This window comes from Drosophila willistoni (genome assembly GCF_018902025.1).
Source record: "Drosophila willistoni isolate 14030-0811.24 chromosome XR unlocalized genomic scaffold, UCI_dwil_1.1 Seg144, whole genome shotgun sequence".
NCBI classification, from domain to species: Eukaryota; Metazoa; Arthropoda; class Insecta; order Diptera; family Drosophilidae; genus Drosophila; species Drosophila willistoni.
In genome coordinates, this window is record NW_025814057.1 from 8,207,513 (window position 1) to 8,220,998 (window position 13,486).

At 35.6% G+C, this 13,486-nt stretch overlaps 6 protein-coding genes across 6 annotated transcripts; 3 read left to right on the forward strand and 3 right to left on the reverse strand.

The window, feature by feature from the left end:
* The first annotated feature begins 346 nt into the window (after positions 1–346).
* Positions 347–10,710, forward strand: LOC26529666 (chitin-binding domain protein cbd-1). The gene is made up of 2 exons (XM_015179175.3): positions 347–361; positions 8,428–10,710. The coding sequence occupies exon 2, from the start codon at positions 8,442–8,444 to the stop codon at positions 10,671–10,673; it is 2,232 nt and encodes a 743-aa protein (XP_015034661.3). The 5' UTR covers positions 347–361; positions 8,428–8,441; the 3' UTR covers positions 10,674–10,710.
* On the forward strand, positions 3,246–3,600 carry LOC111519771. The gene is made up of 2 exons (XM_023181722.2): positions 3,246–3,323; positions 3,409–3,600. The coding sequence occupies exons 1-2, from the start codon at positions 3,290–3,292 to the stop codon at positions 3,495–3,497; spliced, it is 123 nt and encodes a 40-aa protein (XP_023037490.1). The 5' UTR covers positions 3,246–3,289; the 3' UTR covers positions 3,498–3,600.
* LOC6638909 lies at positions 5,410–5,955 on the reverse strand. Its single transcript, XM_002061882.4, has 2 exons — positions 5,855–5,955; positions 5,410–5,793 (listed from the first exon to the last, which is right to left on the reverse strand). The coding sequence occupies exons 1-2, from the start codon at positions 5,913–5,915 to the stop codon at positions 5,495–5,497; spliced, it is 360 nt and encodes a 119-aa protein (XP_002061918.3). The 5' UTR covers positions 5,916–5,955; the 3' UTR covers positions 5,410–5,494.
* On the reverse strand, positions 6,137–6,500 carry LOC124460697. The gene is made up of 2 exons (XM_047012112.1): positions 6,476–6,500; positions 6,137–6,404 (listed from the first exon to the last, which is right to left on the reverse strand). Exons 1-2 carry the CDS (start codon positions 6,498–6,500, stop codon positions 6,172–6,174), a joined length of 258 nt encoding a protein of 85 aa, XP_046868068.1. The 3' UTR covers positions 6,137–6,171.
* A 32-nt stretch (positions 10,711–10,742) lies between the features above and the next one.
* On the reverse strand, positions 10,743–11,562 carry LOC6639279. The gene is made up of 2 exons (XM_002061881.4): positions 11,492–11,562; positions 10,743–11,430 (listed from the first exon to the last, which is right to left on the reverse strand). Exon 2 carries the CDS (start codon positions 11,398–11,400, stop codon positions 10,795–10,797), a length of 606 nt encoding a protein of 201 aa, XP_002061917.2. The 5' UTR covers positions 11,401–11,430; positions 11,492–11,562; the 3' UTR covers positions 10,743–10,794.
* Positions 11,563–12,388: 826 nt separating this feature from the next.
* Positions 12,389–12,857, forward strand: LOC6639278 (probable chitinase 10). The gene has a single exon (XM_015179057.3). It carries the CDS (start codon positions 12,405–12,407, stop codon positions 12,789–12,791), a length of 387 nt encoding a protein of 128 aa, XP_015034543.1. The 5' UTR covers positions 12,389–12,404; the 3' UTR covers positions 12,792–12,857.
* Positions 12,858–13,486: the final 629 nt, after the last annotated feature.

The following is a 13,486-nucleotide window of genomic DNA, read 5'->3' on the forward strand; positions in this document are numbered from 1 at the left end:
TTCGTTGCGAAATGTGAAGAGGTGCGAAAATTGGCAAAAATTATCAACAGATATTCTTAGTCAAGATCAGAATTTTTGGCATATTTAAACATTTTTCATAGCCTACTTTAGGGATTCCTTTTAGAAGGGAAACCCACTGAGAATAAATTCAGTCAAATGAATAAATGGGAAACGAAAGCGAAAGGAGATATCAATAAATATCAAATAAATTTGTCGAAATCAAAATCTCTAACAAGTCAAGTAATGCTCAGAAATCTAAAAATCTAAACCCAATCAAATAATTATTAAGTAATATGTAATAGATTTACACAGTTTTAACTCAATATTATTTTCTTATATTACAGATTTCCTCTAAACTTTGGTAAGTTATTTTCGAGAATTAAAATGAATTAAAATCACACTTTTACAAGGTATGTTACTTTTCCCGTTTCCTGTATTGTCGCAAATTCCAGAAATTCCTTTAATCTTTCATCGGAGTGGCTCTCGAAACGCTCTACTTGCCCCACTCATAATATATGGCCAATCACTTATGCATATTTGCTTAATTAAAATGCAATTTATTTTACCAATTAAATTAAATAATAACGATGGAAAACACATTACCTACAATGCATAACCATTTAACACTTGCAACTTTGAGTTCCGTTTAGCCAAAAGTGGAACAATATGAGCATTTTTTTGGAGATGTTTTTTTTTCGTTTCTTTGGTTTTTTTTTTGGTTTTTATACCATACACCCATAGGGTGAAATGGTATATTAAAGTCGCCAAAATGTATGTAACAGGCAGAAGGAAGCATCTCCGACCCCACAAAGTATATATATTCTTGATCAGGATCAACAACCGAGTCGATCTAGCCATGTCCGTCTGTCCGTCCGTCTGTCCGTCTGTCCGTCCGTCCGTCTGTCCGTCTGTCCGTATGAACACCTAGATCTCGGAGACTATAAGAGCTAGAGCCACCAAATTTTTTATGTAGACTCGTGTAGTATGTAGAGTGATCAAGTTTATTTCAAAATTTTGCCACGCCCTTTTCCGCCCCCGTAATTTGAAAAACTTGATTATCTCGCGTATTTTTTTACCTCATGCAATCAAATTTGGCACACTTAAATTTAATACTAATATCTATCAAAATACCAAATTTGATCAAAATCGGATAAAAAACAGTCGAGTTATGCATATAAACGTTTTTCCATAAGGCCGGAGTTGGCCGTTGGCTGGTGGGGGCGCTAGGGTGCTCGTATGATTGAGTGAGCGAGATACTAAGATATGCTTGTAAGAAGCATGTGAAAATGCTTGAAATATTTGCTTTACTGGTGTATGGTATACCAAAGTCGGCGAGACGACTTACTTACTTCATTTTTTGGAATTAGCCTCGCCTAAAGTTCTTACGGTCTAAAGCAAAAGTGTGCGTGTGTGTAAAATGAAACCGAAGGTGAATAACATGTTCGATTTTAACAAAACACAAACAAAAAACAAAAAAAAGAAAAAAAAAACTCGCTTTGAAAAACTCGATAAAGCAAAAATAACACATGCAATTTCATTTCAGTGTTCAGTGTTTCAGCCCACTGAAACTTGAAGTTTATTGCTATAACGATTAAAACCCCAAAAAGGAGAAAAAATAAAGCAAAGCAACAAAAAAGAAACCAGCTAACTGCTTAGAGCCAACTGCCAAGAGCCAAGAGCCAAAGAGCTGAGTTTTTGAAAATCACGATCAAAACACAAAAAATTGTGCAAAATTCATGACCAACGTGTGGACAGCGACGTTGCTTTTTTGGGTCTTGATGCCATGCTTCAAGAAATACGAACAGAAAAAAAAAAACTAACAAGAAAAATACAACAAAAACAGAAAGAAAAAAAAAACAAAAATCAGAGGGCTTGGACTTTGATGTTTTTTAACCGCTGTTGCTATACCCTATATTAAAGTGAAGTAAAGCAATTGCTTTGATTTTCCATTACAAAAGATTCTTGATTAAAAACTTTTTATATAAAAGTTATTCTTACTTAAACACTTTGTTGTATGATGTTATCTCAGATATAGTAAACCGATATAATGTCTAGAGAGAGTCTCTCAGTCATCACAAGGATTTTGTGTGTCACCAATTTTGGGTAGAAAATAATTATGAACATTTTGGGAAGGGTATGACCAAAAAGTAGTCAAAAAGAAAAAAAGGGGAAAAAAACTAAACATGATCAGAAACTGGTTGCAATGACAAAAATAATTGCACTGATAAAGAGACTGAGACTTTTGCCTGCTATTTTGGCCGCAGCTGACTGGCTGCAATTGAGTGTCAGAGCCGTTCAATTTCAAAGAGTTTTTGGTCAAAGTTTTATTTTGGCCTCAATTTGCAGATGCAAACGAGTTCTGATGACGTAATTCAGCATCGTTTACTGTTATTTCGCTTAACTTTATGCAATTCACGCAAATGAACAAGCTAACAAAAAACAAAACCAAAAATAAATAAAAGTAAAAATAAATAAATAAAAAAAAAAAAAGATTCAAACTCAAAATGTTAATGTACATATTTTTTTTTTGGTATTTAAAAAAAAACAAGCAAAAACAAAAAAAAAAAAATATAAATAAAGAACAGCAACAACAACAACAAGAAATCAGGGAATTGCATCACATCGACAAGAAGTTCTTGATTTAGCTTTATTGCCCACACCAAAAAAAAAAAGATACGAATTTGATGTGCTTCGATTTAACAGTGATTCCACATACAATAAAATATAAACATATAAACATAAGATACTATACTTATACCAAAATATCTACTGTAATAGATTATCTTGGATTTTCAAACATTAATAAACTAATTTTAGGTTCTTTATGTAGAAATCTGTTATTGAAATTTAAAGTTTGTTTTCAACTAAGATTCTATATTAAAATTAATGGTTAAGGGTTCTTAAACATTATTTGACTTAGATATTCTCTTATAATAGAGACTTTTATTCAATTATTCGCCAATGCAATTTTCTTTAGTTTTATCATCAAATTATTAGATGACAATACAACGAAATAGAAATCAGAGAGAAATCTAGCTAATTTCAGCAAAACAGGATATCAATATTCTAAATGAATCTCATTCATTTACAAATTTGCTTCACTGTGCAAGTACCAACGACGCTGTCGAAGTCGACAGAGCGGCTAACGTCGCGGTCGTCGTCATCGCCTCTGTCGCCGTTCACTCGACGTTTTCACTTATTCATGATTGCATGTTTGAATTTGTGTTCAATTTGGTTCTAAATCTCGGCGCGTGTGCATCGCCACTTCTTCTTAATCTATCTGTCTGACATGGTGCTGCTGAAAGTGATTAAATATTTAGTGGGTTAGTTTCAGATCATCAGATTATGGATATGTTATCTCTTGTTTGGATGGATAATATCTAATCACATTTCTTCTTCACCAAAAAGGTTGCGTGATACGTGTCTGCAATGAGCTATCCCAGAATATGTCATCGTTGAATAAAATGTTTAAATATCATCTATTGGAGGCGAGCTAGCAGCAATAGGAGGAGGAGGTGGAGGAGGAAACAACGTGTAGAACTTGTTGATTGAATAGTTCAAAGCAAGTTCGTGGCTTAAATCTTTTGTTTTCATTCATATCTACATATATATATATATATACATATATATATAAATTGTTTTTTTTTTTGTATGTTTATGTGATCCAATAAAAAAACGCAAAAAAAGAAAATAAACAAAACAAAGCAAAAAAAAAAAACTTGCACAAAATTTATAAGCTAACGGTGTTTGATTTTGAGCTATAATTAATTGATTTAAAGTTCAAGCCGCTAATAAATTGCAATGCGAAAGCCCCACAAAATAACCTTGAAATGAGAATTTTTTGTTCTTTTGTTAACAATTATTCGGATGGCAGGTAACAAACTTGTAATAATTTACGGAATTTCCCCCCCAAAAAAAAATTAATCCAATTAAAAAAAAAAAAAAAATAAATAAAAACCCCATTCATCTATTTTTAAAAAAATGAATTTTTAATATTATTCTTAAAGAGCTTTAACTAGAAATACGCGGCGTATATACGTATACATATTTACTTTTTTTGTGGTAGTAGTAGTAGTAGTCGCTGTAGAATTTTGCCCCTAACAAGGTCTCATTATGACTTATTATACAAACAAACAAATATTTACAATTAAAGCCGGCTTTAAACAATGCCAACAAAAGCAGCAACAACACCAACAAATTAGCATTTCGCATCAGTGTACCTAGTCGACCCCCCCTAGTCATTGTCGTTGTCGTTGGCGTTGTCGTCTCTTGTGTGTCGTCATATTTAATCATCTTAAACAAATTTCTTTAAGTAGCCAAAAAACCCCCGGCGTAAAGGTAGGCATGGCCGGTCTTCTCTACTTTTCAAGACGTCATGAATATCACACCTTATTAACAAAACAAAAAGAAAAGAAACAACAATGATTTATTTCAATTCTTGATGTAAATCTGTCTATGGTCTCGATATGCGACATTATAACACGCTGGGTCACACGTCTTTCGTGTGACCCAATGGAATTTTAACTCGTGCGAATCGCATGTTGCGTCAAGCGCTCGTTCCATCGCGTTTTTGATTTTAATCCAATTATAAAAAAAAAAAAAAAATATACATAAATAGATTTTTTCATAATCACATTCAATTTGCATGCAGGAATATTGAAGTGCCGATGAAACTAAGAAATTCTACCCATATCAGGTTTCTAACCACGATTATATAAACATAAGCTTCTCATCATTTTAGTGGGGCAGGTCATTCCACACACAATTTGAACTTCACTATTGAGCAAATTTATGAAGTTTTTAAAATTATTTGACATTTTGAGGTCAACGATCTTTTCTGTTCAAATATTGTGTTCAGAATTGCGAAAACTAGAATATAATCGATTCAAATTGAAACTTTTATCCTTACACTTTTGCCTATATAGACATTAAGGTCTATTCAAATTCTTCTTTTATTAATTAAAGTCTCATTTTAGTTTTTTTTTTTTTTGTATGAAGAATGATTTTAGTCAATGGAAATCTTTCAACTATACCATGAACAAATTTGCATAATTTATATAAAACTGAGGATATTTGTTGCCGATCTTTAAGTAAATACTGCAAGTATATATAAAATTGGTAAAATGCTATAAATATTGGTCAAGGGTATAACCGAAGGTAGTCCACAGCCCTTCGGTAGCAACTACTAAAGAGAAGCTCGGACTATTTTTATAATTTCAAGCATTGCTGACAACTTTAATCATTTTAAGACTATATTTTTAGATTCAACTGAAGTGATCTTCACAGGTGTTACCATGACCAGAATGCTGTTATGGTCAAGGATCTTAATGAGAATTTTGTGGCTTCAGCTTCTGTTGGTTTATATTCCTGTGTGATAAGAAAATCATAGACAATTTTGTATAAATTTTAAATATTAACTTTAATAGGTCTTTAACTTAAAAATTGCAACTAATTTTATATACAAGTTATTACAGTATCTATCTGATAGATCTATCTATTCATTGCGTACAAATGATCTACCGAAATTGACAACACTATTAACAAAGGATAACATGGAAGTGATCATGGAGTGGGCATGTTTCGAACTATCCGTGGTGGTGGATGCAGCAGCTTCACGTTTCTCATTCCGATTTAAGCGTAAATCATCATATTTGCGGCTCCTTTTCACTGGGGTTTCGGCACTGCTAAACAGACGATCCAATCTGGGTATCACAATCTTCCTTTCGGTTTCGCCGCTGATTTCATTATCACGATCATCTTCTCTGCTAAAGTCAAAGAAGGGTAGGCCATTTGCTGTAAAAACACATAAATATTAAATGAAATGACACCTTCTCTAGAGGATTAGGATACTTACTCATAATTATCAGCATGGAGCTGATTAGAAGAAGAGTAACCATTTGATAGAATGTGAACATTTTGGCTTGATGAGTACTTTGGAAGTGAATGCTTCTGTGGAATTGTCGTTGAACTTTATAGTGGCGGATATGCTAGACATGATACGTGATCATATAGCGGAATGCAAATGGAAAGTAATACATTCATTTAATGCGCACGTTTCACCATAAAACAGTAATTTGTTTTTATTATTTTATAAATTTGAGCTTAACTAATACATAGCCATAACCATAGGAGAAAATAAAATAAACGGAAGTGATTTCAATTGGGTGACAACTAGTAAAAATAGATGGCGGAGGACTTTGTTGGTCTTTGAGGCTTCAAATTGAACAATTCATAGGCATTATCCAATTCGGCATCGGCCATACGTTCATCGGGCACTGCTGGCGTTTGTCGATAGAGTTCTTCCCGTTCTTGATACGAGAGTCCTTGTCCAGATGATGATGATGATGAGGATGATGAGGACGACGACGACGACGGCAGTGGAATGGCCTCACATATTCTTAAGTCTGAGAGAGAGATATATATATGTTTCAATACAGGCAATTGCACATTTAATGAACAAATTCACTTCACTAACCACAAATGAATAATAACAGTAGCATTTGTAGGACTAAAGAAATAAACAACGCGCTCTTCATTCTGTTGGCCATTGATGGAAATGGTATAATGTAAACTGACAACTGACCGACTGTTGTATTCACAATTTATATATAGGTGTCTCCGATATATGGGGAAGATCTCTTCAGCTTATTGCTGATTGGTTTTGTACGCAAAAGCCAATCGTCTGCCGAGAGATTATGCAAAATATCCCCAAAAATAAAAAATACTACAACAAAGAGAACACAGGCAACAACAAAAAAGTCGAAAAAGAAAACGGCAAAAACAAAAACAATAAGAAGGCAAAAAAAAAAAGGCTCGGGGCGTCGTTCTGTCTCAACGGCGTCTGTAGTTTTTTTTTTCCAGGTGGGAAAGTACGCCAACGACATCGACATCGACTTTGGCATCGGCCATCATGATTAATAAGGTTTAAGTTGCCTACCGGTCTTTGACGTCGTCGTTATGGCTGGTTAACCGAGTTGTCAACGCGAACACATACACGTGCTTCACTTTCCTGACTTGATTAATGAAATCTGTAAGATATTTGGAATCTATAATTAGGTAAACATTTGGTTTCTGTCTATATTTAGTGACATCAAATTTTGAGATTGCCAAAAACTTTAGGGCAGTTAACGAAATTAACCCTAAATAACACTTTGGCTCAATTCGGAGAATTAAACGTGTTGTACTGATTGTAGAAACGGAATTGCTTTCCGTTTGTACGGAAAACGGAAAAGATTGCGTATTGTGAAATGAACAAAAAAATTTCAAAGAATTAGTCATTTGTTAAGAGATACTGAAGTTATGTAGTACAATTTTTTTTTTTGATTACTTTTCACTTGACCAATTTATAACAATTATTTGTTATTTGTTATTACCTTGAGGAATTTCTATAAACAATAGAGAAACCCTTATCTCTCTCAGTGGGGAATATGTTTAATCTGCGCTATGATTGGCGGCCGTCTATCAGCTAAATGATATTATTATTTTTTTTTTTTGGAAGTTGCCAAAAAATTCTACAAACATCATACAAGTAGAATTAGTCGCTGCCAAGGTGTGAAACTGTTTAAAGGCATTAAAAAAACCACTGAAAAGATTTAATATTTAGCAAATTTATTGAAAGAGAGAAAATTATACAAAGTAACGAAAAACATATATTTATTCATTTGATATAATGAAAGGTAATGAAAGAATTTAAATACTCTTCTACTTGGAATGTGTTGAGAAAGAATTTGTGTTATCCATTTCAACAATAGGTCCAACCAAAATTGGTTTAGAATGTTGACTAACTTACATACAGTTTTTTTGATATTTTGTAGTTCTCTATAATTGTTTCATTTAAAACAAGTTAATATCGTGAGGTATGTTCATATTGCGTAAGAATAGAAATTCATTTGGGAAGTCTATTACTGATAAGTCAAAGACTGACAATTAATTTATAATGTACATTAAATGCTGTTCTTAACGATATGACATGTTCCAGTTTATTAGTGAAGTCAAAGTGCCTCTTTTTGGGCTCTAATTTTGTGAGTTTCTGTTTCTGCGAATGAATTGAATGGTGATAAGAATGATTTGCCACATATAAGAAGAGGTTTGTTGCCGGTACGAAAATTCGCAAGAAATAATGAAATCAAATTTATTTCCTTATTAAGTTGCCTTTTTGTTGACTTCCCCTCAATAAACTCATTGAATTTCGAACGATGAAACATCAAGGACACAAGGACAAAAATGTACAAATGGCGAATACCCTTTTTAGTTTGATTCGATGTTTGTGATTCTTTTCAGTTTGATTCAAAGTTTCTGATTTTTTTAAAGGCAACTAATAAAAGATAATTAAGACTTATTTCTTTTACACCGATTGTTCAAATATGGTAACTTCTACTGGATAGTTAAAGGTTCGGCTCATTAATTTGCAAATTTTTTTTTTTTTAGACATCAAGTGGATAATGTTGCCTGTGCTGATATGGATAAGTTTACTTACAGCAGCAAAAATGGAGATATTCGAGATAGATGAAGATTTCTGTATATCTCTACCGACGGGCTACTATGAATATCCTTATGAGTGTGATGCATATATATCCTGCAATGACTCTCATGCAGAATTGGAATATTGCCCGGATGAGAAGCTATTCAATTCACAATTAGATATATGCGATACTCCTGAAGCGGTTGAATGCTATCCGATATTGCCAGATATTTGCAGAAATCTAACCAATTCCACATTGCTGCCAGCGGGTAGTGAGTGCAATGAATATATTGAGTGTGTAAATGGAATAAGTGTACTGCATGAGTGTCCGGGCAATTTGTGGTATAATCCTGAATGGCGCATTTGTGATGATCCCAATGATACTTGGTGCGACAACACAACAACCACGACGACGACGACGACGACGATGACTACCACAACGCCGACGACAAGAACAACAGCAGCAGAAACAATAACAACAGAACTGGATACAACAACAATAGACGATCTGTTTGAAGGTTGCTTAAATGAGAAGCAGGGTACATCGTTGCCATATGTTGAAAACTGTCAGGAATATTATTACTGTTGGGGTAATGGTTCTTATAGTCTATTCCCGTGCCCTGCAGATAATTGGTTTAGTCCCTATACGGGCAACTGTGGACCTGAAGTGTCGCCGGAATTGTGCCGAGAAATTACAACTACTATTTCGGTTACCGCTGCAAATAATCCTTGTGAAAGTCAGGAATTAGGTACATCATTTGCCCTCACATCAAATTGTAATGAGTATCTTTTATGTTTGGGTAATGGTCAATCCACAATTGCCAAGTGTCCATCGAATGCGTGGTTTGATCCACAAGGAGGAAATTGTGGACCAAATGTTTCACCATTAGCCTGTCGCGAAAGTACTACGACTGTCGCTTCCACTACCGAAACAACAACAGTACAACCTGAAAATATTTGTGCTGGTAAAGAAGAGGGTGCTTCGTTTCCTCTGACGAGCGATTGTCAGAAATATATTCTTTGTATGGGCAATGGAGAGAGTGTCATTGTTAGATGCATAGCCAATGCCTGGTTTGATCCCCAAACCAGCAACTGTGGACCGAATGTGTCACCCACAGCGTGTCAGGAAGTAGAAGTCAGTAGCACCACTGAATCCACTACTCAATCTACTACTGAATCCACCACAGAACTCTCGACTGAGACAACTGATGAAACTACTGCCACAACGGATTATCCAATCGATTTGGAAATTTGTTCGGGCCAAACTACGGGGGAATATGTCAGCTATCCGGATAACTGTGAAAAGTATATTGTATGTGCGGATCCAGTGCCGATTGCATTTTATTGCACTCCTGGTTACTATTTCAGTGAGAGCCTACAGAAGTGTGTGAGCTGGCTGGATAGTGATTGTCCAGACACAGGATCAGAGACCACAACGTCATGGCCTTTGCCCTCACCAACTCCAACTGTCTGTGCAAATAGCTCAGGGCTTACTTTGCCCTATCCAGAGGATTGTCAATGGTATATACGTTGTGTGGATGATTACGTTTATATGATGGAGGTTTGCCAAAAAGGAGAGTTCTACGACCCCTGGAGGAGTGAGTGTGGTGCTGATGTATCACCAGATGCATGTCTTGATACATATGAAACAACTTCTAGCCCCGACGAAACGTCAAGCACAATTGGCTCAACAACTTCTACGACAGCTTCACCTCAACTGGATCCCTGTGAGGGTATCCAAGATGGTAAACTTGTACCCTATCCCGACGATTGTACCAGATTCATAATATGTGTTAAGCCCAATCCCATTATTGGTAATTGTGTAGTGGGGCAGGAGTTCAGTGCTCAATTGGAACGATGTATGGCTCCATGGTACGCCAATTGTTCGATTATAATCACAACGACTACTGAAGAACCATCTACAACAACAACCAGAACCACAACGGAAATAACACCATCTCAGCCAGATGATTTTTGCGCCGATCAAGCTGATAAGGCTTTGGTACCCTATCCATATAATTGCAGTAAATATATCATTTGCCAAGAACCCATACCCGTTGGCTATGAATGTCCACAAGGCGAGGAGTTCAGTCCCATTGAATTGACCTGTATGGATGCCGAATTGGCCAATTGTAATGATGAATCCAACAAGGATTCACAGACATTGGCTAAGTATCTCCTGCAGACGATTGGAAATTGGATTCAAAACTAATTAAACTTTACCAATTATAATTTTTGATTTCTTTTTATATACTGTGCATTTATTGTTTATAGATATACATATATATTTATAAATGTGAAGAGGTTTTGAAATTGCATTTTCAGCAGCGTTTTTACTGTCCCCATTGACAGCCAACCTGGGTGACATCACAAGATTGAGTTTTGACATTCCAAAACAATTGTCCGGCACACGTAATTACAGTTGGTTGTGGTCCACAGTGGATAAACTTGTGGCAATCGCCAGGATAGGGTTGATATGTATTTATTGCATTCCCTTTGCATATAGCAACATGATCTATGGGCAAATAGTTATCTGGATGCAATGCTGGCAGAGTCGGTGGTGTGGGGGCAGTGGGGACAATTCCTGTTGGGTTACCTGTTGGGTTCGGTTGCATCCAGGGTAAATAGTTGGAAAATTGTGACGGCTCACAACGCTGAAGTGCTGCATTCCACTCATTGTTCTCTGGACAGCTACGATATGGATATGGGCTATATTGTATCCCAAAATCCTGATTATCTGTGTAAATTGGCAAATCTATTTGGCAATTTGATAACATTTTTGAATCGCATCGATAAGTCACTGGGCTCCAATAAGAATTCAACGGACACTGTCGGGCATATGCCAAACGCCTAAAGCAGACGTAATATTTTCCGCAATCACCGGGATAAGGCAACATAACAGGGTGAGTGGGATCGTCAATTAGTGGACACTGAGCCATCTGCAAACCCAATTCATCAGCAATTGGCAGCTAAGGAAACATTCGAACACAATTATATTTTAAAGATTTTACCGCTCATTTAACTACGTACCAAGGCATTATTTGGAGTTTGGCTTTTGGCCGAGGCAACGATAAGCACAATTAGAGAGAGATACACTAGAATTTGTTTCACTGTTGAAAGCAGAAAGACATCGATTAAGGCTTTTAAAGTTTTCAATTACTTCAATTCTTACTTATAAATTTTATCCGGTATAAAACTGAATATGGATTCTAAAGATTGCATTGGCTTTTATAGACTGCTAGTCGATGAGCTTATCAGTTGAAAGTACTTGAAATATATTTATCGTATTCTTAGTCAAATAGCTGGTAAATGATAAATGGTAAAGGTAAAATATGTTTTTGTTTTTTTAAATATAAGACATTCCCAATTAGAATTAAGTCTACAAAGCAAACCTTGATAGGTGATTGAACTAGAAAATTCCAGGTAATCTCTCCCTCTCTCTCTCTCAGTTACTTTGATTTAATTCTAAGAAAAACTTATTGCTTGGTAAGTTTACTTTGGTTTCTACTTTATTATTTTCTAGCAACGGGATATATTTACTTTCATAGGTCCAGAAATATAAAAATTCCTAGGAATTTCTACTTCAAGTATGTAGTTGGTAATGATTAATTGACAAATGGCAGCTACTTGCGATGCAATTGAATAAATATTTAATATTTCCACTTAACCTGTCAAGTTTCCAGTTTCAAGGACAGTAGCGCATCGTATGTGGCAAATAAGTAATTTGAAATCTGTATTTACTTGATAATGTCTCTGATAAGATGCCAATATACCATAATTACTTCATGATGGCTATAAAAACCATTCGTTCTTTGAAATGTATCTACATTTGTGTGAATCACGGCAGTCATTAAGAAAGTAAGATCTCTGGAATATGTTTTATTTTATAATGCTATAAAGTTCTACATTTTTTTTAGTGCTTCGCTATATTTGGTTAATTGTTATGCTGTCTGCAGTGGCAGATCTTTCCAGTGCTCAAATCACAAATTATTTTAAGTATCCCAATGAATGCAATCGATACTATAGAGTGGATACTTTGGAATGTCCTCCGGATTTTCATTGGAGCCAAGAGTTGCAACGATGTGCTGATAAAAGAGTTGCTGACTGTACGACTTTACCGCCTTATATAGATCAATTACAAACTGCAGCACCTGCCAATGAGGACATCGATTTAGTACAACTTTGTGCCAGTCAACTAGGCCAATTGATACCGTATCCTGGACAGTGCAGTCAATTCATACAGTGCGATTATATACCCTTTGTGAAAACCTGCCCTCAGTATCTTTTCTGGAATTCGGTACTGAAAACATGCGATAAGATTTGTATTTAATGTGGCAAAAAGTATTTATTCATTTATAGATTTTTAAAACATTAAAATCTAAATAACAGGCAATAAATTCACTGACAGAAATGTTTGGAGCTGCTGCACACTTCGGTTGAAGGGTCCCAATAGAGTCCTGGATCACAAGTCATTATGATGCCACGATTATCAACACATTTTACATATTTTTTACAATCCGAAGGTATAGCTTCAAATTGCTTGTTTGTTGTGCAAGAAAAAGTCGTTTTCGTAGTCTGTGGCACACAACTCCAGTCACATGTATTTAGGACTGCATTCCAGAATAGGGTGGGGGGGCATTCTAGTTCAATTGGCTGACCATGATTGCATTGATAGTATTTCCTGCAGTCAGTTGGGTGAACAGCAAAAAGTTCTCCATTCTTGCAAGTGTCTGTGTCAGGATTTGTTGAAGTCTCATTATTTTTGCAATAACTGGAATCCGTACCGCAGCCCTTCCCATTCCAATAAGTTCCAGATGCACATTCCATAGGGTATTCAACCCCGTTACTACACTGTATAAATTTTCGACAATCAGTCTCGACAGTCAAATATTCGGCACCACTACTGCAAGAAGGTGGAAGTCCTGCAGTTGTGCTCGTGTCTGGCTGCAGGGTGGTTGAACTTTCTGTGGGTGTTGGAGTACTTGGTTTCTCTGTCGAATCTTGGTGAGTTGTACTATTTCCTGG

What these genes read in the sequence shown, in the direction of transcription:
- LOC111519771 (XM_023181722.2), top strand. Translation starts at nt 3,290, where the DNA reads ATGGTGCTGCTGAAAGTGATTAAATATTTAGTGG. An exon ending in AGTGATTAAATATTTAGTGG is followed by an intron (nt 3,324 to 3,408) that starts GTTAGTTTCAGA and finishes TTCACCAAAAAG; the next exon opens with GTTGCGTGATACGTGTCTGC.
- LOC6638909 (XM_002061882.4), bottom strand. Translation starts at nt 5,915, where the DNA reads ATGTTCACATTCTATCAAATGGTTACTCTTCTTCTAATCAGCTCCATG. An exon ending in CTCCATGCTGATAATTATGA is followed by an intron (nt 5,794 to 5,854) that starts GTAAGTATCCTA and finishes GTGTTTTTACAG; the next exon opens with CAAATGGCCTACCCTTCTTT.
- LOC124460697 (XM_047012112.1), bottom strand. Translation starts at nt 6,500, where the DNA reads ATGCTACTGTTATTATTCATTTGTG. An exon ending in ACTGTTATTATTCATTTGTG is followed by an intron (nt 6,405 to 6,475) that starts GTTAGTGAAGTG and finishes TCTCTCTCTCAG; the next exon opens with ACTTAAGAATATGTGAGGCC.
- LOC26529666 (XM_015179175.3), top strand. Translation starts at nt 8,442, where the DNA reads ATGTTGCCTGTGCTGATATGGATAAGTTTACTTACAGCAGCAAAAATG.
- LOC6639279 (XM_002061881.4), bottom strand. Translation starts at nt 11,400, where the DNA reads ATGGCTCAGTGTCCACTAATTGACGATCCCACTCACCCTGTTATGTTG.
- LOC6639278 (XM_015179057.3), top strand. Translation starts at nt 12,405, where the DNA reads ATGCTGTCTGCAGTGGCAGATCTTTCCAGTGCTCAAATCACAAATTAT.